Source organism: Hordeum vulgare, chromosome 6H (assembly GCF_904849725.1).
Source record: "Hordeum vulgare subsp. vulgare chromosome 6H, MorexV3_pseudomolecules_assembly, whole genome shotgun sequence".
Taxonomy (NCBI): Eukaryota; Viridiplantae; Streptophyta; class Magnoliopsida; order Poales; family Poaceae; genus Hordeum; species Hordeum vulgare.
The window spans coordinates 502,848,332-502,858,554 of NC_058523.1; the positions used below are offsets into that span (position 1 = coordinate 502,848,332).

The following is a 10,223-nucleotide window of genomic DNA, read 5'->3' on the forward strand; positions in this document are numbered from 1 at the left end:
GTCTCCACAACATGGACGCACGATAGCGCCACTATCGGAACCATGCCAAAAAATCGTCGTGTCAACCTCATGTGTTTGATCTCCCTACCTTACTTCTCTACTTTACACTTGCATGTTTTACTTTCCGCTGCAATACTGTTAGAACTGCATGTGTAGGGTGTGCTTGACCTATTATAACTGTCGTAGCTGCCTCTCAAGTAAAGTTGGGAAAAGGCAAAAAGTTTATCTTGTCAAGTAGTCTAATCAGCCCCCCCTCCTCTAGACATACTGTCGATCCTACAGCTGCAACCTCACCACTTTGTCATACCTCACCCATTGACTTAATTAGTCCTCATATCTTGGTCACGAGATTGCTGAGTCTCTATGGCTCACACATTAGTACAACACCACAGGTTCAGGTATCGGAGATCCTAAGACAGATGATGCTCAACAGATCCAGTGGGAGTACGATGAGGAGAGCTGGCGCATGTACGTGATCTGCCGGGATGAGTAGAAGGGCCTTGATCTTCTCCTGGGACAGTGAGATATACTTCATTGCATTTTACCGTTTGATTTCGTCTGTATTCGGATCATGTCTTCTAGATGCTTGAATAAATGTTATATGACTTGTAATTTAGCACGTGGCGAGTGTAAACCAACTCATATACTCATCTCTTTTTTAAATGTGCATGCAATGATTTCTATACTTGCGAAACGCCGAGATGCATCTCTATCCATATTAAGGCCTCGTCCCCAATACGTATAGTGTCGCATCTTTGACGTTACAACCTATTACGTGTCATGATTCGCATACCCCAAGGTGACAATGATTGGGATTTTTTTATGATTGACATAGTTTGAGGAGTTCATGTATTCATTATGTGTTAATGCTTTGTTCCGGTTCTCTATTAAAATGATGTATTAATATCCCTTAGTTTTCTTATGGACCCCGCTGCCACGAGAGGATATGACAAAAAATGTCATGCAAGTTCTTACTATAAACACGTATGACTATATACATAATACATATCTACCTTAGATTGATGAATTGGAGCTAGTTCCGTATCGCTCCAGTATGTAACTATTACACGATGAATGTTATCCAATTAATATGCTTATCCATCACCGATCCAAATGCCTATGCTTTCCATATATTGAATCTTTATAAGCTACTATTGTTGCTGCTACTGTTACACCACTATAAAATTGTTGATGTTATTGTTACCGTTATTACTACTATCTTGTTGTGCTACTAAAACTTTTGCTACAGGAAGATATCCCAGGTATGGTTGAATTGACAACTCAACTGCTAAGACCAAATAAATATTCTTTGGTTTTTCTTGTGTTGAATTAATAAATTAAGATGAAACATTATTCGTGAAGACTGTTGCGATCCCCTATACTTATGGGTTATTGGTGAGTCATCCTAGTCTTCTCCTAACTGCCCCGCGGTAGTCCTCTCCATGCGACAACTCATCCTAGTCTTCTCCTAACTGCCCCGCGGTAGTCCTCTCCATGCGACAACTCATCCTACTCCACTGTCGGCCAGTGGCATGCCTACAGGGAAAGGAATTCAAGCATAATCTAAGCTTGCAAAGTTCAGATTAATGGAGAGTGCTAAACATAATAACCAGACACATATGATGCGGCATGATCTTGGTTGTTAGGTGGTAGTTAGTTGTTTAAACTACTTGTACTCTTCTCTGTCTCCTTTCCATGTATATCTCCTCACCTTCCGTTGGAGATCTCCCTCACCGCATCTTTTATAACTCAAATAACACCAACACATATAATGCAGGTACAATGCTACATCTACAAAGGCTTACTTAAAGATTTTACGTACAAACTGATGTGTAGGATTGTGATTGGTAATTGGGAGATGAGGGGCTCCACCCCATTGAAAATCAGAGGGAAAGAGAAGAATTAGTTTGAAAAGTTAAGTAAACTTTTGTAAGTCTTTGTAGGTCTAGCATTATTGATAATGCAGGCCCCTGGTGTATGAGGATTGAGACACTTCACCATTATTTTACACAAATGTTCTTTTATATCAGAGAAAAACAAAAAAAAAGTTTCCTTTTGGGATGAACTTTGATGCAAGAATGGTCGATAAGAATAGAGGGTACACTCGTATGGGATACAACCAGAACTTTCCCATGCCACAAAACTATCTGAGCGTGACGTAACGCGTAGCTCTGAGGTCCGGCGCTACTTATGACAGATTGGGAACTCCGCACGAACATAGTATAAACTTATGCATGCCCGTCGATCGCCTTGAAGGTTAGCCAGGTTCGTTTCTTGACCTTTTACCCACGCACACGCTCGAGCGCTGACAAACTTCAAGCCCCCATTCGTACTGAAATCTTGTCTCCGCACAGGGAAGGCTCCAAGGGGACAGCTCGTTGTCATCGGGATGCACGTTCGCGTCATGTCTCATGTACCCGGAAGAGCAGATTCTGAATTGCACGACCGGTTCCTCGTCCGAACTGTCATCCATGGACGAAGAATCTTTCTTTCTTCATCGGTCGTGTTTCCTCCTCCTCGGCGAGACCCCTCTGTATAAATGCCACAAACGGCATGCACATTCTTCACTCGTCAGACGTCCTCTGCTTGCTAGTACCTACCTACACTGGCTAGCTGCCTCCTGCTAGTAGAGGTTGCTCGATCGACCTGTCCGGCAATGGCGGTCAGCAAGATACATTCAGTTTGGTTGCTATGTGTGGCCTTAGCGGTTGGTGTCGCAGCAGCTTCCGCCCCCGCTCATGGTTCAGGCAGGGTTCGCCGCCACTACGATTTCTTCGTAAGTGTCATGCATTTTGCTTCCCGTCAGCTGAAGAACGGATCGACGATGCATGATATGATGATGCATGACAAAACGGCGGCCGGCATTGTTGCAGATAAGGGAGGCCAACTACACCAGGCTCTGCAGCGAGAAGACCATCCTCACCGTGAACGGCGAGTTCCCCGGCCCGACCATCTTCGCGCGCAAGGGCGACGTCGTCCTCGTCAACGTCCACAACCAAGGCCACCAAAACGTCACCATCCACTGGTAGTTTTTCTAGTCTCCTCACAACTGGACTTGTTTCACGCCATGGCATTGGCATTGGCATGAAGCTCTGTACATGCATGGTGCAGGCACGGCGTGGACCAGCCGCGGAACCCGTGGTCGGACGGGCCGGCGTACATAACGCAGTGCCCCATCCAGCCCGGCAACACATTCACCTACCGGATCATCTTCTCCGAGGAGGAGGGCACGCTGTGGTGGCACGCGCACACCGACTTCGACCGCGCCACCGTGCACGGCGCCATCGTCATCCACCCCAGGCGCGGCGCCGCCTACCCCTTCCCCAAGCCGCACAGGGAGATACCCATCATCCTCGGTACGCCGGTGCTCCCCCCTGAACTCCCCATCGCGCGCGTGCTGAAGTGAGGCTTGAATGTGTGAACATTTTTGAATCCAGGGGAATGGTGGAACCGCGACGTGGGGCAAATGCTCGCCGAAGCCCTCAGCAGCGGCGGCGACTTCCAGCAGTCCGACGCCAACACCATCAATGGCCAGCCCGGCGACCTGTTCCCGTGCTCCAGTGACACGGCCTTCAAGCTGCCCGTCGAGCACGGCAACACCTACATGCTCCGCATCATCAACGCGGCGCTCACCAACGAGTTCTTCTTCGCCATCGCCGGGCACCGCCTCACGGTGGTCGGCACCGACGCCGCCTACACCAAGCCGTTCACAGTCGACCACGTCTTCATCGGGCCGGGCCAGACGAAGACCGTGCTGCTCAACGCCGACCGCGGCCGCTCGAACCGCACGAGGTACTACATGGCGGCGAGGCCGTACGCGACCAACCCGCTCGCCAGCTTCGACAACAGCACGGCCACCGGCGTCCTAGAGTACATCGACGCGCCGCAGGCCACGGCCATGCCGGACGTCCCCGCCCTGCCGGCCATCAACGACAGCGCTGCGGCGGAGGCGTACTCGGTGCAGCTCAGGTCCCTCGCCAGCGACGAGCACCCGGTGGACGTGCCCCGGCACGTCGACGAGCACATGCTCATCACCATCGCCGTCAACGAGATCCCCTGCACGCTCGGCGAGCTGTGCAAGGGCCCCCGCAGCAACCGCCTCGCGGCGAGCCTGAACAACGTCAGCTTCGAGGCACCCACCACCGCCATCCTCGGAGCCTACTACAGCTCCATGCTTCAAGGCGTGGCTAGGACGGACTTCCCCGACAACCCGGCGGTGGGGTTCAACTACACCTCCGACGAGCTCACTCTGGACCTCGCGTTCACGGCGCGCGGCACGAGGGTGAAGGTGCTGGAGCACGGCACAGTGGTGGAGGTGGTGTTCCAGGACACGGCCATCCTCGGCAGCGAGAGCCACCCCATGCACCTGCACGGCTACAGCTTCTACGTGGTAGGGAGAGGGGCTGGTGACTTCGACAGGCGCAAGGACCCGGCGACGTACAACCTGGAGGACCCGCCGTACCAGAACACCGTCTCCGTGCCCAAGGCCGGCTGGGCCGCGATCCGCTTCCGGGCGGCGAATCCAGGTGAGTGCTTCATGCATGCGTTTCACCATTTTTGTGGCTCTTTGTGAGGTTTTTTTTGCCAACTTCGCCTCTGTGTTCCTATGGTTGTTTATCAGGTGTATGGTTCATGCATTGTCATTTCGAGCGACACATGGTGTGGGGGATGGAGACCGTGTTTATTGTGAAGAACGGCAAGACGAAAGAAGCTAAGATCATGCCGCCACCTCCAAATATGCCCAAGTGCTGATGGGGTTCATTGTCTATCTACTACAGAGCAAGACAAGAAGTCAAATCTTTTGGATGAGGCGAATCTTTTGCCTCCGTTTCAAAGAAAGACGAGAAGTCAAATTGCCACCACTGAGCAAATAGTTTACCTGATACCTTTATTCAAACTGACAGTTTCCAATCAAAGACGTTTAATTAGAGGAAATGGGGTGAATGAATCACCCACATATATTTAGCCATTGGTTGGAGTGAGTGTTAATACCCACCCACTTTGGTATGACCCGCACAATTGACACGTGCATTGTTTGATTTATTTATTTTTGTGTGTGTGTGTGTTACCCTTTAGAGAAATTCTGATTAACACGTGCATTGTTTGACTGAACAAACTTTTACCTCCTCATATGATCAAGTTCCAACAACTACCTTGAGATGTATTGGATTTCCTCCACCAAATTAGATATTTTTATTCAATTGCTTTTGAGATGCCACAACAGATATGGAGAGGCATGATATCTCCAGGATGTAGTCATTCACTCATTTGTTGTAGCATTTTCGGAAACAAAATGCAGCGTCAAATGTATGCCATGATTTATCCATTTAAAACATTAGCTGATGCACAGGATGTCAGGATCCAAAGGATTAAAGAATCACAATTCTTAACTACTCTAATGATGTCTCTGAATCTATAAGGCCGGTCATAGTGAGGAGTATATAACTACCTTTATTGTGTTTGTCCTAAATATAAAACCTTTTAAAGATTTCACTATGAACTACATACGGAGCAAAATGGACGAATATATACTTTAAGATATGTCTATACACATCCGCATATAGTCCATAGTAAAATCTCTAAAAGGTTTTATATTTAGAAACAGAGAAAACATATGTGTAATGTCATGCAATACGTTCTTATTTACGAAGTTATAGACTCATTTTGTCTTGGTATTTGATGTTACAGTAACATATCATGTCACGATAAGTTTCTATTTTCTTATTAATTATTTGTAAACCCGAATGGAGGTAGTAACACTTTATTTATTAGGTTATAGATCATCTTGTTTTGATATGCATGATGTTATTCATAGTGTAAGTAACATATTTCTTACGACATGCCTCGTTTCCCTAGATAATTACTTCCCGCATCATCTACTTTGCCTGAATAGATACGATGTTAGAGCATCTACAGCCGGATCTCTCAAACCCGTCTCAAACGTCCGGACAGGCAGCCCAGTCACTGACTAGTCACAAAAAATCAACCCAGGCGGACCCCTCAAACGGGCCTCAAACCCCAGGTTGACCGGCACCCCTCATATTCAGCCCAACTATGGGACAGATAGGTGGGAGCCCGGGTTCACTCAGGCACGCTCGTCTGGCCCGCATCGACCCCATATATATTCGTCCCCACCCGCTCGCCGGACCAAATTCTAGCCACTCCCCTCCACTCCCACCCACCACGCAAGCTCACATCCAACGATATCCGGCCTTCTACGGCATGATGGGTAGCAGATTCAAGTCCTTCACCTCCACATCCGTCGATCACAAGCTCATTCCACGCGGCCCCAAGGAGGAGATGGTTGTCCAGCTTGCGCTCCGCCGCTCCCGGGAGGCAACCGCCCTTTGGCAGCACTCTGACTCACAGCGTCGGGAATCATTGCGTCGGCACAGCCGGTGCCTGGATCCAGCATCGCTGCCTCATCAAAGGCGGCGTGGTCCGCCTGGCGTTCGAACGTCGTGGCGGCCACGCAACCCCTTCGCTGGCGTGCCGAGGATGCACCTTGGGCATCCTCGGACGTTAACATGGTGCGGCATGCCCGTCATGCAAGGCAGCGGGCGCGGGAGGCGGCAGAGGCCCTCGAGATGGTAGACATTGGAGAGGCGGAGTAGCACTCTCCGGCGCCTCGTGTAATGCATGGGTGCGGGCGCCGCAACCGCGTCATGGTCGACATCGCATGTAATAATATGAATTTAAGGTTTCTAATTTAAGATATTCGGTTATAGAATGCATTATTTAAGATGTGATCGGTCATTGTCTGTAGACACGTTCGCGGAACGTTCAATTGATTGGATTTGTAAGTTGCGGACCTAGATGCTCTTATCACGTATTTTACTCCAACTATGAGTAGTCTTATTGGTGGGATGTTTGGATCAAATACCACCTTGGATTTGCTCAAATCTGCCCCGAGAGAGAGAGAGAGAGTCATGATTTGCTTTGCCAAAGGTGTCCCGTTGTCTATCTTGTATAAAGGGAACGTACGTGCGTACCGTAAATGGCTTTTCTCCCGTAAAAACTACCGACCTGTGTAGCATTAGTTGACACGTCTGGTCTTGGCCGGATAAACCACCATACTACTGTACTAAGCACCAAAAACGGACTAATCAAGGACGTCAATGAGCAGAAGCAATACGCATTAGTCCTCCGATCTTCAGAGAAGACATGATGCAACATGTCAAAAAAATTGTTTGACGTTTACTGAAGCATGGCCAGACTAACCAAACAAGCTCGTGCTTTTCGCTCTCGCTCGCAAAACCTGCCAAAGCATTCGCGTCCTTCGTCTAGAACTGCGGCGCCATGACTGAGACTAGCGGATGAATTCCAGCCGGCCGATGACTACCTTGTTCGTCTGTAACTGGAACGAATTACCGTGACCGGAATTCAGAGGAGGACTTTGTTGCTGACGAATACGAAACGTGGAGGAATCGACCAACTAATTGTATGAAGGGAAATGATAATCCCGAAACTAAGTAAACACCACCATGCATCTGGGGCATGCAATGCATGCATGCATGCATGCATGCATCACACCCGACGTCTCGACCGGCTAGATGCATGGCTCCTATAAATACCTCGTAGATCCGCGTCCAGTGGCCATCACACGCACTGCTGGTGGCATCCAAACTCTACTTGTGTTACCTATACTCCATAACCTCCTGCACTGCAGTAATCGGAATATGGTCATGGGTAGGGTGGCTACGCTTTGGTTAGTTGGTGTGGCGTTAACAACGTTGGTGGCCGCTTCGGTCACCCCGGCCGAGGGCTCCAAGAATCACCATCACGATTTCGTTGTAAGTAGTCAACCTGCCTGCAGCCCAGCAATCGATTGGCGTTCACGTTGGATACATGCATGCACGAAATGAACTAACGAGGTTCTCCTTTTGCAGATAAAAGAGACTAACTACACAAGGCTCTGTCACGAGAAGGCCGTCCTCGCCGTGAACGGCCAGTTCCCCGGTCCGACCATCTACGCGCGCAAGGGCGACATCGTCGTCGTCAATGTCATCAACCAAGGCAACAAAAACATCACCATCCACTGGTACGTAAGTTTGATTCCACCGTAACAAAACTTCTCTTCTTTCTTTGCCTGTCACAAGCTGGTTAACCTTGTTGTGACATGACCACCGGCATTCAACCTCCTTGTGTGTAGGCATGGTGTGGACCAGCCAAGGAACCCTTGGTCCGACGGGCCGGAGTACATAACACAGTGTCCCATCCAGCCCGGCGCCAACCTCACCTACACGGTCATCTTGTCCGAGGAAGAGGGTACGCTCTGGTGGCACGCCCACAGTGACTTTGACCGCACCACCGTCCATGGCGCCATCGTCATCCACCCCAAGCTCGGCACCACCTTCCCTTTCAAGAAGCCGCACAAGGAGATACCCGTCATCCTGGGTATGGATATCTATCTATTGAAGTCGTTTTGTTCATGAAATCATGTTGTACGCATCATGCGTGGTGTTAATATGTGAGATGCTGATTCGCGCGCAGGAGAGTGGTGGAACGCCGATGTGAACCGTCTGCTGGAGGAGGCCAAACGGACCGGTGGCGAGGTCGGTATTTCCGATGCGAACACCATCAACGGCCAGCCGGGGGACCTCTTCCCGTGCTCCATGAACGGCACCTTCAAGGTACACGTGGAGAGCGGCAAGACGTACCTGCTCCGGATCATCAACGCGGCGCTGGCCAACGAGCTCTTCTTCGGCGTCGCGGGGCACCGTCTCACCGTGGTTGGCACCGACGCGCGCTACACCAAGCCGTTCACCGTCGACTATATCATGATCTCGCCGGGGCAGACCGTGGACGCCCTCCTGGAGGCCGACCGCGCCACGAACAGCTCGTCCAATGGCCGCCGGTACTACATGGCGGCGCGGACGTTCGCGTCGAACACCGGCATCGACTTCAATAACAGCACCGCCACGGCCATCGTGGAGTACAGCACTGACGCGCCGCGCGCCGCACGCGCAAGCACGCCGGAGTTCCCCAACCTTCCAGCCGTCAATGACACCGACGCGGCGGCGGCGTACACGGAGCAGCTCCGGTCGCTGGCCAGCAAGGACCACCCCGCAGACGTGCCGGCCGGCCATGTCGACGAGCACATGCTCATCACCATCGCCGTCAACGTGCTCCCGTGCGCGGGCAACGCGACGTGCGACGGGCCCCTCGGCAGCCGCTTCGCCGCCAGCCTCAACAACGTAAGCTTCCAGACGCCCTCCGTCGACGTCCTCGACGCCTACTACGGGTCCGTCGGCGGCGGCGTGTACGAGGCGGACTTCCCCGACGAGCCGCCCTTCTTCTTCAACTTCACCGGCGACAACGTCCCCACGGAGCGCTGGTTCACCAAGCGCGGCACCAAGGTGAAGGTGCTGGGGTACGGAGCGGCGGTGGAGGTGGTTTTCCAGGACACGGCCATCCTGGGCGCCGAGACCCACCCGATGCACCTGCACGGGTACGCCTTCTACGTGGTGGGCAGAGGGTTGGGAAACTTCGACAGGCACAAGGATCCGGCCACGTACAACCTGATCGACCCGCCGTACCAGAACACCGTCTCCGTGCCCAAGGCTGGTTGGGCGGCGGTTCGCTTCCGTGCTGCGAATCCCGGTGAGTGCTTTAGACCTAATCTTGGTTGTGAATCTCCTTGTCATCACTTAGTTGGAATGAATGGTTTATAACTTGGCATTCGTTTTGCTATGGTAGGTGTGTGGTTTATGCACTGCCACTTCGATCGTCATCAGGTGTGGGGGATGGACACTGTGTTCATCGTAAAGGATGGCAAGACCCCCGAAGCTAAAATGATGCGCCGTCCTGCGGGCATGCCTAGGTGCTAACTTCCGTCAGTATATGGAGTGTGACAGCACCAATGTTATAGGGCAATCAAGAATATAATTATTGTCTAATTGACTGATGAATTTATTTTGCGTCGTTTAAGAATATATCTAAAAGACTAAGCAGCTCTGTTAGATTTTTATTCGGCTGAATAGGAGATATTTTTTGTCGTTCTATGATGTAAATTCTGTTTTGTATTCAGTTTTTTAAAATAAACAGGTGGTGTTTTTGGATATTTGCATGTGTTGTTATTATTGTTAAATGGATGCAAAGAGATAAATAAAGAGTCCAAATGATCCACTAGTTTCATTGCAATGTGGGAGACCCACTTATATACAAGATGAAGGGGTGTGTTGGGGAGACACCTTTTCCCCCCAACGGACACCTCCTAGGAG

The 10,223-nt window shown here is 50.6% G+C and overlaps 2 protein-coding genes across 2 annotated transcripts; both read left to right on the forward strand.

The window, feature by feature from the left end:
- The first annotated feature begins 2,656 nt into the window (after positions 1-2,656).
- On the forward strand, positions 2,657-4,752 carry LOC123406223 (putative laccase-9). Its single transcript, XM_045099711.1, has 5 exons — positions 2,657-2,776; positions 2,874-3,025; positions 3,112-3,356; positions 3,438-4,526; positions 4,622-4,752. Exons 1-5 carry the CDS (start codon positions 2,657-2,659, stop codon positions 4,750-4,752), a joined length of 1,737 nt encoding a protein of 578 aa, XP_044955646.1.
- Positions 4,753-7,679: 2,927 nt separating this feature from the next.
- Positions 7,680-9,980, forward strand: LOC123406101 (putative laccase-9). The gene is made up of 5 exons (XM_045099590.1): positions 7,680-7,793; positions 7,890-8,041; positions 8,153-8,397; positions 8,494-9,603; positions 9,700-9,980. The coding sequence occupies exons 1-5, from the start codon at positions 7,680-7,682 to the stop codon at positions 9,828-9,830; spliced, it is 1,752 nt and encodes a 583-aa protein (XP_044955525.1). The 3' UTR covers positions 9,831-9,980.
- The last annotated feature ends 243 nt before the right edge of the window (positions 9,981-10,223 follow it).